This window comes from Hemitrygon akajei, chromosome 6, assembly GCF_048418815.1.
Source record: "Hemitrygon akajei chromosome 6, sHemAka1.3, whole genome shotgun sequence".
Lineage (NCBI taxonomy): Eukaryota > Metazoa > Chordata > Chondrichthyes > Myliobatiformes > Dasyatidae > Hemitrygon > Hemitrygon akajei.
The window spans coordinates 61,352,823-61,367,568 of NC_133129.1; the positions used below are offsets into that span (position 1 = coordinate 61,352,823).

Consider the following 14,746-nt stretch of genomic DNA (forward strand, 5'->3'; position numbering starts at 1 on the left):
ATGAAAGTGGATTTGCTAGCATCTGCAGTATCTTCTGCCCTATGTGATTGGGACATGTCCACATGTCTTCCCTCCCTCCCACTCCCTGCTCAATCCTACCATTGTTCCATAGCAATCAGGACTAAGTTGAGTCCCAGGCAGAGCCAGGAGTGTTGAGCAGATCTAGTACTAGTGCATGTATTACCTGAATGAAATATAAGCATAAACAATGAGCTATTTTTTATCCATATACCAGCTCCTGCCATCAAGCCAAAATTTCTGCAAATTTCCTGCCTATGTAGATATCTAAAGTAAAAGATCACACAGAGGAAAAGATTAAAAACAAAAAAAAATGGCTTGCACTTTAAAAAAATTTCTACATCTAAAACTATGGTTTTGATCGATTATAACCAGACCATGTCAATCAAAGGAGAGATCATCTATTTGTGATAACATTTTTTGTCATTGTAATTTTTTCACTTATTTGTTTCTTTCCTTTTCTGACTTGTCCTTAAAGTGCTCTTGACTACAATTGTATAATCATATTACATAGCCCTGAGCTAGAGTTTAAATCTGGTGTTCTACTATAAGACCATCATAGGCAAGTGTAGATCTTTAGATTTTATCAGTGCATGCAAATAAGTTCCCAATTTCTTCACAGGAATGGAAAGTTCCAAGTAATAATATAATCAATTGGAGGAAATCCAAAAGCAAATTCATCACTGGAATACCCATAATTGCTTTTATATCAATGCATGGAATCAATAAGCCAAAACTTTGACCACAGAGGCACATGACCCGAAAAGACCAGCAAACAACAAATTAAAGTCCAAATATAAAAATATAGATAGGACACTCACATTGTGCATATTAACATTACAATCAGAGCATAAATGGCTTATAATTTTACTTTAGAAAGAAATGAAATAAAATGATTCTCAAAAATATTTTGTATTAATCCTTGAAATAAATTACAATTAATTTTATGGCAATGAGATTCTCGGCTGTCGAAAAAGGGAGAAATTGAGATACAATTTCAAATAATCTAAAACATGGGCTGATCAATATTATTGAGTAAATATGAGGCAGTATTAATTAAGGGGAAATAAAATCCTGCAAAGGTTCAAACAATTTCAAGCTCAAATAATCAGAAATATTATAATATGCAAAATCTTTGAAGAAATGCTGAGCAAATTGATTTCCCTTTACGTTTGCATTCTGAGAGTTTTCATTCTGGTAATGGACAATTTGCACAATTTTGCCTCATTCATGGTATTTTTAAATTTTAATTATAAGTCATTATCATGTGAGTGAAATGTATTGCAAAATAATTAGCAACTGTATGGTCCCATATTCTGACATTAAAATACTGATTGAACAGCTGGGGTCATCAGTAAAAATCTGCTGCTGTCCCTTCAAGTAGCTTTAATACTTTTTGATCAGGTAGATAGCTAATATATTTGTACTGAAATCAAAAGTCAAAGTCCTTAGGTTTCCAATCCAAGCTTTGCTGCTTTTAAGCACAATTTTCAAATATCTCTAGACCTTTATTAGCATTTTAATCTTTCATCTTTAACATTTCTCCTGGAGCCTAATCCATTCTAAAACTGCATATTAAGGGGCTTTGAAAGAAATGAGGATTAGAATTTCAGCCATCAGTGAACTCGGTTATAAGAATGATTTGTGGCAATGACAGGTGAATATTTCTGGTGCATGCACAAAGCACAGTTAAAAAAATTCATGATGTAATAGCCACACTATAAGAAGCTGGAAAAGAAAATCCAAAATAAAGTTGTTGTTACCCTCAATATCCCGCTGGCTCTCCAGTTGTTGCTTTGATCTATTTTTACTTACTTCATTTGATTCTCATTTGAAAATTATGCAGTTATCTTAAAAAATAGACTGCATTGGGCCAGTTCTTTCAGCACTTCACATGCCAATTTGCTTTCCAATTCACTCACAAATATTGAATGCATATTTTAGTGTGGATTAAACTGCACTCTAAATTGGATTGTGTGATAGTCAATATTGCTGCAGAATCAGCAAGATGTTGCAACTCAGCTATGCCATCTTCCAACAGCTACCATCAGGCAGGATGTACAGAAGCCTTAAATCCCACATCACCAGGTTCAAGGGCAGCTACTCCCCTTCAACCATGTGGACCATCATAATCTCTACAGATTAGCAAAGCAATGACCACTTTGCATTAAAATATACTTTATTCTAATTGTATTCGTTCTTGTAAACATTGTGTTTTATTTATTTTTTCATGCGAATGCTGCTTATATGATGCCTACAATTCTGTTGCAAGTAAGTGTTTCATTGCATCTATGCATACGAGAATAAACTTAACTTTGATTTTTGACTTTGAACTGGCACCAATAAATAGGGATACTGTGGTCCTGCTAATGCTATTTGCTGAATCTTTCTGACCTCTTGACAAACTACTGACATTTAGCCTTGTAAATGAAAGCAGGTTCTGGACCTTGGAACACATCCATTTGAATAGGGAAGACTCAGATTTGTTAAATTTCTTCACAGTGAACTCGATAGTACATTGTATTACTGAACTCCACTCGTAACCAATGACAGAATACAAATTTGCTGAGGTTCCCTTGCTCACTTCAACTGATATATTATAGATGTCAGGAATAAAGTTCAAAATGAGTTTACAGTGATTATTGGCATTTACTTTAATGTTTTTGGTTACTTTAAAATGTTCCATGATTAGTTCATACAGTTTGGAGATGTATTTATTCCTCAGAGAATAGTTGCTGTGTGCTTTTGGGCATTCAGAAATATTTGGAATTCTCCACCGCCTTGACAATAAAGGCAAGGAGCATTTAAAGTCCGTCTGTCAAAAGGTTTTCCCAGCTGTTGCGTGGATGGGGAAGTTTTTGGTGCACTTATAGGACTAAATTACATGGTGTGAGGGCGGGGTCTTATCAAGGACACTCTCAGCTAGCAAGTTCAGACCCAAGCAGACAAGCTAGGACAGAGAGAATGTGTGGTGGATCCAGGCCACTGTGTTCATAGCACAGGAAATTTTTGATGTTTTGCACCAAAAGAACCCCCATTCCAATCTTCCCTATTTAAAGGATAGCTGAATGTTTTTGAAAGTTTGTTGTCTTACAGCTTGTTGGAGAGAAGCTGCTGATACTGATCTGCAAGAGGTCCTGTCAAACTTGTAGACAATGCTGCTGCAGGATTTGATTGTTCCATCTCTAAACACCTCTGTTTCTTGGCACAAATAGGTGCTCTCTGCCACAAAATCAATAGGTGCACATGATAGGAATACAGAGGAGAAAGGGATGGTCTGCTGAGCAAGGAGGTCCACCAGAAGAGACAAAATGCAAGGGATGGTGAAGGTAGATTATCAAGCAAAGGTGTTTAGGTGGCAGACATAGTATGCGGACCTGAATGGTGACAATAACAACTGAAACCCCACTTCTTCAAGGAGGTTAAGATTTACACTTTGTCCTAAGCCATACAATGATACATGGACTATTCTGCACCTGGAAGTGATTATCATTATTCCTTCTCTTGAAGAATCATCCTAGAGAGATTCTGGTTAAACTGCAAAGTGTCACAGCATGTAGCTCTCTGTGCCTGAAGTAGCAGGCCTCTCTTATCCAAGAAAGACAAATTCATCTTCTTTTCAAGAGCAGCACAGTGGTTTGGCTATATGGTGAGCTTCCCAACAATGTATTGTATGATTGAATGCAGGTACATTGGCTCAAAAACTTCACTCAGAATGCAAACCCATATAATAACAAATCAATGCTAGACTCTGAAGGAGTCCACATAATCACCCTGTACTCCTGACCACTGGATGGCTGCTTGGTAGACAAGGTTTATGGGGACAACAGCATGCCAGTTCCTGATTCCTCTCAGTGCTACTTTAATACAATGGTCTAATCATAAAAGACCATTATATCACTGAACTACCATGAGTCTACTGAATCCAGGAATGAAATTGAGATCACGCAGGTATCCCTCGCCAGTGGCTGTAGAGGAGAAGAAGAGAACAAGCAGCAATGAAGAAGGTGATTATCACATCCTTTGCTGTATGCACTCAGGAAGAGACATGTTCAGCAACTCCATTAAAGCAAAGTCAAACGGAACTGCCAATGCTCAAATAGTGAAGCAGGTCTTGGCTGTATGGACTACACTGTAGCTTCAGGGCAACCAACACCTGTGCCACATGTAATAATAGAGTCTAGTCACTTACTCTTGATATTCAAAAGGAACCACCATTGTGCAATCCCACATTGGCAAGAGCCCAGGTTTACTGCTGATCAAAAACTTAACTGGACTAGTCTCTCAATTTCTGTGTTTATAATCACACTTTGGAGACTGGGATCCTGCAGTGAGAAAGCCAAATGACCCCATAAAGCCCTTCCATAATCCACAAGCTACAAGTTAGTGGCACAATGGAATCATTACCACTTGCCTGGATGAGGGCCTAACAACACCCACTGACATTTGAAACTATCCAAGACACAGCCTGTTTGATATATGAGCGACAAACAACCTGCTGTATGAACTTAGCTTGTCAAGCAGCATCTGTGGAAGGAAAGGAATTGATGTTTATTTCAGCTGAAACCCTACTGCAGGACTTTCTGTATGCTCTATTCACTGCGTGAATTTTCCTTCTCAGCACATTTCATCACTTTGACACAGTGGTGTCAAGAAAACAACCTCTCCCTGAACGAAACATAAACAAAGAGGCCGGTTGTGGACTACAGGAAAAATGGAGACAGGCTAACCCCTATAGACATCAATAGATCTAGGGTTCAGAGGGGGAACAGCGTGAAGTTCCTCGGCATAAACATCACCGAGGATCTCACATGGTCTATACATACTGGCTGTGTGGTGAAAAAGGCACAACAGCACCTCTTTCACCTCAGATGGTTGAAGAAGTTTGGTATGGCCCCCCAAATTCTAAGAACTTTCTATAGGGGCACAACTGAGAGCATCCTGACTGGCTGCATCACTGCCTGGTATGGGAACTGTACTTCCCTCAATCGCAGGACTCTGCAGAGAGTGGTGCGGACAGCCCAGCACATCTGTAGATATGAAGTTCCCACTGTTCAGGATATTTACAAAGACAGATGTATAAAAAGGGCCTGAAGGATCATTGGGGACTCAAGTCATCCCAACCACAAACTGCTTCAGTTGCTGCTATCTGGGAAATGGTATCACAGGTTTACGGTAAGCCAAGACAAACAGGCTCTGGGACAGCTTCTTCCACCAGGCCATCAGACTGATTAACTCATGCTGATGCAACTGTATTTCTATGTTATATTGACTATCCTGTTGTACATACTATTTATTATAAATTACTATAATTGCACATTGCACATTTAGATGGACATGTAATATAAAGATTTTTACTCATGTATATAAAGGAAGTAAATAATAAAATTCATTTCAATTCAATGACAGTGGTGAATGAACAGATTATGGAATAAGAAGAATGTGGGATCTGAGAAAGAAGAGTTATGAACGCCATTTTCTTCAGTGCTCTCTATATCACTGTTGGTTACGGACTCATTGATAATCATACTTTCCATATTGATGGAAATAGCCGTGTTCTTGCCAATCTGGTACAGTCTTCTGCAAGAGAGGGCATGATTGTGCTGGAGGGGCTGCAGGATTTGCCTGCCAATGTTGATTTCATAGCAGTGTGTTGTGAGATGTAGGTGCAATGCTTAAAGCCATGAAAAGCATGTGGTGATATGGTGCAGAATATAAATGTCAGGTAAGGTTATACTCGCTGATGGAGATTATTAGAAGATGAGAGAAGCAACAACAAGTGTTTTTGTCTCATGGCCTAAGCAGAAGGCAAATCTTGGTGACTACACCTCTGTATACAGGACCTTGGCATTTTATTCCTGGATTGCAACTTCCTCCTACTGAAACATTATGTCTGGCTTCCTGTGGAGAAGTACTTATCTCTTGCTCTTCACCTCAGCCAATGAACCAACTGTAGACAAAAACTTGGGTGTCCCTTCTCATCCAAGAAATGTTACAATGTGGGGAATAACTTCCATTGACGGCCACAGCCAGAGACACCTCCTCTTTCAGATGTGAGACATGGTCTTAGTCAGTGCTGGCCAGAATCATCTGGTGCTCTTCTTCCACAAAATAAAATACCTGGGTTATCCACCAGAGTCTCAAAGCTGAAAATGACTGGTCTGCAGACTGCATATACATCCTGAAACACGTTGAGATCCCAAAGCATGTTCCCAATGCACTGGCATCTCAATCTGGGTGGAAGTTTTAATGGCATTAATTCCACCCCTCTGTATGGTGAGCACAACACTCTGCACATGGCAGAGTAAAGTAGTGGTCAATGTTACTGCCACAATTCTCCTGTACCTTCAAGACACAAGTTTAAACTACCTTCTATTGAGTGGAATGAAATATAATATTAAATAGCCGTGGCATGTTTTTTGCATTTTTTCAGCTCTGTCGTGTCCTTGCATGTTAATGGGCAGCTTTAGCTACTGTTAAAATTTTCTCTTCCAATATGCCCAGCAAAACAAGATACAGTATCACAGAACCATTTCTGCATGAATTTTCTCTTTAAAATAGCTGTTGCTTGGTCCTCTATTAACCCAGCACCATATTCATAACAATGAAATATACAGTAAGGAGCTTGACAAATGTGCCATTGTACAGATTGTACATGTCACCCATAATTGCTATTAAAATATACCCTCCCAAAGTATTAATAGGCACTTGTGTGCTTTATATTAACCTGTCCCACAAAACAAATATATTTTAATACATATATTTGATATTAATGCATTGAAATTCGACAGAACAATGCATACTGAAGTATGTTATCTCTAAAAGTAATTTCAATTTATTTTTAAATGCCACTAATGCAGTTTTATAACAGTAACAAGTGCTAACTGTTCACTAAGAACAAGTAAACACATCTTAAATACACTTTAACAAAGTAGCTAATATCCAATTATGGAGGATACTGAGTCAAAATAGAACAAGGAATTTGCTTATGCTCGCTAGAATGTTGAATTACATAGCAGTACCAAAATATTTTCAAACCATCTCTTTCAATTATTGCCATAAACAGCTAAAGTGTGAAGAAACACAAAGTAAATATGGGTATTTGCTCTCAAGAAAGGACAACAAAAATGGACAGATTTAGTTTGAAATGCCAGAAGGGACAGGAAGTCCATGAACTTAGACAAGCCTGATTTTCCATGGCCCATCAATATTTTGACTGCAGTTTCCTTTCTCCACTTCCTTTAGATGAAGCATATGTGGAATGTGACCCAACTTCCTCCTCACTATATCTATACATTCAACCGTCACCTTCGTAGTCCTGTGATTTGTCTTTATGTCAAACTGCCAATCATATGCCAGAACACAATGAGAACACAGAGCCTGTGGGATCCTGAATACAGCACACTTCCTTGCACTCCTGAAAAGTTCCCCGTGGGGGAAGAGCTATCTTACATTGGTGTGATTTTCCATTCACCATGTTATCAATACAGCTGCATTCTTTGCGAGTCCATCACTTCCACCAAGCACTAAACTTGAAAGAAAAGAATACAATCCAACAATTCTAAAACGTAGCTTACAAGTCAGATTATTCTTGACTAATGTGTTTTTTTTTAATCATCTTTGGTGAATTAAAGCCAGAGAAATATGCATGTTAATTTGTCAAATGGAAGAACATGACTGATGCATTGTATTGCAACCAAAAGTAATCACAGAAATGTAGGACTCATCCTGGTAGCTGAAGACAATTACAGGTCTCCAATATGTGCTGTGCTACATTTGTGCTGCTACAGCTGTTCCCTGTGAGATGCTCCAGAAGAGCGAGAGGGGTTAGCTGGTGGTGTGTCAATTATGGCAGGGCTCCATTTTGTACAACCAATTCTATTTTGCATACTGATCTTTTCATCAATCATGCAAACCTAACAAATAGACTAAAACTTCAGTGACGAATCATTGCTCACCTGGAAATCAAGAAATAGCACCTGAAAATTTGGGCTTAATTTCAAATACAACCTATCAGCTATCAGGTTTGACCAAATCATTATGTATTGCATTCAATGGTATAGCAATTCCATTTTGGTAGATAAAATATTTGAGAACAGCTTCTTTACCAAGTTGGGGGGTTGTCAGTCAAATTTAACATTATGAATACTAGTTCTTTATCCCTAAAATAAATATTTATCTTCTAATTAACAAAATTTGCTAAATGCCAAATAGATTCCTGTCACTAAGTATAGATTACACCTTATTATATCTATTTGAGTGCCCAGGTATATATCCGGGTTTCATCCATATCAGATATCTAATGGAAGAACTACTGAACTTCCCTCAGTTTGGGGTCTTTAACTTGTATTAATGAAGTGTATAACATTGGAAAACTGGAACTGTTCCAGAATGCATGAATTTAATTCACATCACACTTCAGTTCAGTTAATAAATACTATTTCAGGCTTCACTATACTAAGTATAGGTGACACTTAATCAGCAACACCTAGAAATAAGTCATGTTTTGCAGTATGTAGGGAAAATTGATTTTGGTAATTGCCTTTAGAAATATCAAACCAGTAAGGGAGAAAAGAGGGGTCTGTTTTTTAATGAATGGATTCACTCCTGTGCTTGTTACATATAGCTCTATGTAAATGCTAATACTACATACATATTCACAGTCTATACATTGTTCACATTTCCATTTGCTGGTTCAAATTTTAAAACTGTGATGCTGAATTTACAATAAGTATAAAGTAATCTCACTCTTTAAAAAGTGCAGGTTTTCTGGTGTAAATGCAAGTTGCTCACTTGATACCCTGTAATATTTTTAATGTGATGCTATTCATTTCTAATCGTTACAATTGCTCATTAACCTGACTGGCCAATTAACTACATATACAGACAGAGCAAGCAGTGTACGGATTTTGCTTGTTGCTGTTTCGATGAGTGTGGCAGACCCATTTTGTATGCTCTAATTAGTTATAGATAGACACTGCAACAAACTGCCACCAACTACCTCATGCTGCTTGATTAACGGCCATGCCACAGATGTCAGACAGAGACCATGGCTATAGATTCCCATCAAGATTCAGACTTCCTTTATACTGACAGATGAAAGAGCTCTAAGTAGTTAGAAAACTATAAGCCATGTCCTGTCTTTCTCTGTGCATTCTGCCACGTTTGCATCACTTTGAAAAGGAACGACCAGTTTCAACAGATCAGCTTTGCAGAGACTAACATATCTGCATACAAAGACATTAATCAACCATTGATAGTTGCCCCAAGTTAACAGGCTGACCCCACAAACATTCACTAAGATACTTTGTTTAGATAGCTGGTGGAATTATATTTTGGATCAATTGACAACAGAATTATGAAAGGGTACTCTCAAAATTTTATTTGTTCAATTGATATATTTCCCATTACAATATGCTTTGTTAAAGAATTACCTTCTGATATTTGTGGTTTGGTACTTTCTAAAAGTAAAGATTACAGTGTGAAATATTAGTAAATATTTCTCTGCTCAGAGCACCCAAGGAGTTCAGCGCAATACTATTTATTACTAAACCTGAATGATTCACGTAATCTTGAATTCTGCTTCTTGTAAGCAACTTCATTGCACTTTTATTCAAATGAAGTAACTGTAGAAGTGGTAAAAAGATACAGCTTATCGCAATGTTGGCGCGACATTGCTTTACTATCCACTGTCCATCTGTAGAAAAAGTCCAGGTTTTCCTTGGAACACAAGCCACTTAACAATGTCATAAAATAGCATATGGTCACATGATATCATACCGCAGTTATTATAAATCACAATGCAGGCAGCAACAGTAGAGGGAATAAGTTACACAACTGATGTTATTTTATACTAAGGGTCACCACCTATTAAAATATCTGCTGATAAAAAGACATATCAACTCATCCTTCCTATTATTGTTTTCCCTTTTCTTGGCTCATATATAATGATGAATATTTACTTTGTTGATTTATTCCAACCTTTCTACTTACTTACAACTTTTTTTGCTCTGGAAGTACAAAGGAATAAGTATCCAACACCATAAAGTAGATAAGCAGCATAAACTTTCTTCCAAGTTCACATCTCTAGAGCATCAAATAGTGTCTGTCTCCAATTCATTTGCCCTCACTTTGTCTTCAAGATCATAAACTACAATGCTATGCTACATGTACAAAAATAAATATTGGAAGTGCTTACTTACAAAAGTCTCTTGACATTTTCAGTTTTTATTCCACAATTAATGTTAATGTAAGTGCAGAAATTACCAATGCTGGTCATATATTTAAAATGTACCACCACCTAATGCAGTCTGTGAATTAAAGCTAATTTCTGACAGACTGCAATCTTTTATTTCATGCTAGATCTGTTAATGCTACTTCGTACATATTGTAAAACCACCAGCTGCTTTGTATGATTAACTTACATCTATTTCTAAGCTATACAGTTCAGACAAATTGATAACAGCATTTTTGTTCCAAAAATTTGCATAAGGGAAATGAACAATGCTGTTAATGTCATTTCTGATGGCTTCTAGTGAATTTAAAATACAGATAAACTGAATGATTGCCACTTAGTTTAAAAGTCTAGTATGAAAGACTGTTTACAAGTTACAGAGAAATTACAAGTGTGTAAATTATACTTTATTATGACTATATTAAATCTAGACACAGTAGATAATTTCAGTATTGTATTTAAATCCATCTTGATTAATGAAAAAATAAAATTCATAGAATATGAAATACTTAACTTCTATTAAATAAGCATTAAATTTGGATTTGGAGTGGTTAATTCTGAAGTGATAGTGCTTCGGGAAGAACATGGAAAGAAGAAAATACAAATTTATTCTCATGTTTCTGCTTTTATTGGGTCTACGTTGTTTTGATCTTGCCATGTGCAATACAGAAATTGAAACTACATTAGGAATGACAATGCAGCATCAAAGACCTAACTTACAGGAGTTTGATGTTTTGCTTTCATGAATCGATTCTGCTGTGGCTATGAAATGTGATTTTGTTTTGGGGGGGATGTAATTCAAAGTGCAAGAGCTTTCAATAACCACGCTGCAATGCATTTAATGTTTATGATCATTTTCTAGGAAGAATTTGATCGTGCATGAAATCCCATTAGATTAGGATAGAGCATGATTATAAGAGCTTCTAACAGGTGAAGCTGCTTCAGATTGCATTCACTAACAAAACCACAAGATACTTATGCTTTCCAGAATAAAAATCATAAGCAAAATGAGCACTGGTGGTTCCTGAACATGAAACATCTAGCAATAGAGAAGACGAGGCTTCAAATCAGAGAGCTGTTAATAGAGGCTGGCATAGAGATAGGAAAAAAAAACCTATGTATACCTTATAGCACAATCTACTCAACAACCTCATATTGCTGCTTCAGGGTTAATTTATGCTCTTTGCAGCAACATATACCTGGGTGACTAATAGAGGGGCAGTGTGCCAAAATTACCTCATTTACTCAACTAAAGCTGCCTTTGAAAAATGACCATAGGCGGCTATGTCTTAAATTCATTTGTTCTTCTCATTTTCTAGCAGTATTATCTGCAATATCTTCTTGCAGGATCAATATACCATGCATTAAGCTTGAGATGAATGTGGTGCTTTTATTTTGAAAATCTGACTATTTTAAGGGAAATTTAATCAAAGATATTAGAAGAGAAAATTGTAAGGAGTGATTACAAATAAATATGACAGGGAAGGACAGAGAAGCAAAACCACTAATTATTACTTTGTGGCTTTTGTGGTTGGTGTTCAGATGTTCATAAATGAGCACTTGAGGTTATTTTGGCAAAGATACATTTATTTAAGCAATAATGGACATATGCATGCACTTTATTGCAAAGTTAATATTGAAGCCATCAATTTGTCATGGATGCTGCATTCTCGATTTACCATGGCTATGTCCATCAAGTCTGCTATTTAGTTCAACCATTTTTCAAGGAGTGTTTACACTTAAGCCGTTTTATTAAATGTTGATTTATGTTAGAAGACTCTGCCAAATACTGCAATGTTTATATGGATGTTGCCTATTAATACTGAAGCCATACAATTTAATGAAAGGAAGACAATTTTAATTGACTATCTGAGTATGTTTCAGTATGTGAGAACAGTGACAGGGAGATGCCTCATGATTTGTACATAAATCATATTTATCAACCACCACAGATATTTATGCATTTTGACAATTTCTGTGTAGGGACAAAATAACTAATTTATTGGATTTTCAAATAATTCAGAACATCATCAATAAGGATACCTATTGTGGATTAATTGAATCATACAGCACAAAAATGGACCCTTAGAACACCACATCCATACCGACCATAGTACATTCTAAACTAATCCATTTGTTTCCGTGGGATTTTGGAAGTTTCTCATTCTCCTTTTACTTTATGTGATGAAACTTTGCATCAGTGGCGTTTGAGGACACACACTATCTGAAGACCAAAGGCAATCCCAGTCAGAGCCCTTGACGATTCAGTTGTGCCCTTCTCCTCTAATTCACACACTATCAACAATATTGCATTTGTCTTCTTTGAATGAAATGAGTTCTGCGGTCTTAAAATGATTCACAAAATTTATCGTAAGTAATGTGTAGTTTTTCTTCCCATTGATATATCATTGTTATGCCTGCTTGTTTTACTTATAAATCACTATAATGAACAAGTTAAGTCATCTATCCCTTCCATGAAGGAAGTCTGCTAAAATGATGGAGAAAATTCAACCTTGGAAAGTTTCATGGAAATCTGCTGATTCCAGATTCAAACCAAATGATGCATGCTATTAGAGAATGGAGGAGAACATTCATCCCAATGATTCTCTATTAGCTCCCCATTATTTTCCAGTATCCTTGTAATTTTTTTTCACCAACCATTTAACTGATTTCTCTGTTGGTTTGCGACACCTGCTGACAGAAGGTTGGATAATTATGGGAAAGGGTTTTGGCTTATTTTTTAATAAACCTACAGGAGTGTTAGCTGGTTTACATATAGTTGAACTCTTAAGCACTTCTGATCTCAAAATTTAGCAGCTACGTGTCACCACCACTAAAGCAGTCAAGACTCCCATAGCAATGCACATGGAACACAGTAACAGTGTGATCAATAATGCTGTTGTGAACTCTTGTTTATCCTACAGTTAATGAAGCAATAGGAGCCACATTAGGATTCTCATCACAACCAGAGCCTCATTATGTTTTGGAGTGGGGAGGGGAAGTGGTATTCACTTCTGTAAAGGCAAGTATAGGCCAAGTTCACGTCTTGATTTCTCACCAACAGTTCTACGGTGCAAAAGGCTTTGATCATCTGTGGTGTGCTAACAATATGGATCTGTATGTGTATATATATCGAGACAAAGAGTGACAGGAATTTTGCCCACCTGCTGCTGGTGTAAAAAGGCTGGGTCCCTTGAGCTGAGTCCCACAAATTGCCGGTTGGCAGGGGGTGTACCTGAACCTGTATAGGCTGGTCAGAAATAACGAAAAGTTAGAATCAATTCAACAGACCTTTTATAAACTGTTATATACACACACCTTTCATTGCATTATTAAAGCAAACTGTTGTATATGGCAAATTTCTCAGATACCGAGGCAAAATATAGTTTTAAGTTGAAGATAAAATAGAAGTAGTTGAAGTATTCAGTGAGCTAGATAGCTCTACAGATATTCCTTGTATTTCCAAGATCTGCAGTAATTTGCTTTGGGCTTTAAGAAAATGCTCTGCAAAAATTAACAACTGGTACCTATGCCTATCTCAACAGTAGGGGTAAAACAGCTTAAGTATTGCTCCTGGCAATACTAACAGAAGAATTTATTCAACGAGACATTTGATTGTCTGCCTTTTTAAGAGAAGACATTAATTTTCTTTAATGAGTTAACATCTGCTAAATGAAATCACATACAGTGGAATACAATGTAATCAGTGCAATACTTAGTTTAACAAAATTAATCTTTTTTTCTTTGTAATGTGTTCTGGGTGATTCTGAAGATTGCTCTATGGCCTAGATTTCAATGGGTGTCATCATGCTTTTATTATTGCCAAATCGAATTAGGAAATTTCAGTACATTTTTGGTTTTTGGTTCTCAGAACACAGAATGGTCCAATCCAACTACTAAAGGTTAAATAAATTGCCTAACAGTATGATTGAACTGCTGGAGACATGCCATCAGAGTAGAGCAAGGAACATCTCTTCTTTCAGGAAAACCATCTTTATGAATAAACTGACAGCTGTAATATTTTTAAGGATGGAAAATATGGGCATTTATACATAAAATTTGTGATCGCATTGAAAAACAGCATGAACTCAACATTTGAACAAAAGCTTGCTTAGAAATTTATCTCCAGCCATTTTGTGGTGCTTGGTTGCAGATGCACATTCCATTATATTTTCCAAAATTCATTTGATTACTTTAAATAGCCTGTATATTCTAATGCAGTGGGGCACACTGCTACCACTGAACCATGCAGCTTTCCCATAGCAAGGACAAATTTCTGAGTAATCACTCCAGGAATGAAAGGGTTATCATAGGAGGAACATTTGATGGCTCTGGGTCTGTACTCGCTGGAATTTAGAAGGATGAGAAGGGATCTCATTGAAACCTTTCAAATGCTGAAAGGCCTAGACAAAGTAGATGTGGAAAGGATGTTTCCCATGGTGTGGGAGTCAAGGACAAGAGGGCACAGCCTCAGGATAGACGGGCATCTACTTA

At 36.9% G+C, this 14,746-nt stretch overlaps 1 protein-coding gene across 9 annotated transcripts in view; it reads right to left on the reverse strand.

The window, feature by feature from the left end:
- The window catches only part of LOC140729085 (nuclear factor 1 B-type-like), a 289,370-nt gene that overhangs the window by 55,592 nt on the left and 219,032 nt on the right, over positions 1-14,746 (reverse strand). For all 9 annotated transcript variants that reach the window (XM_073048423.1, XM_073048426.1, XM_073048420.1 and 6 more), the window contains one exon: positions 13,417-13,502. In XM_073048423.1, coding sequence (XP_072904524.1) covers positions 13,417-13,502 — 86 coding nt within the window. The remainder of the gene's footprint in view (positions 1-13,416; positions 13,503-14,746) is intronic.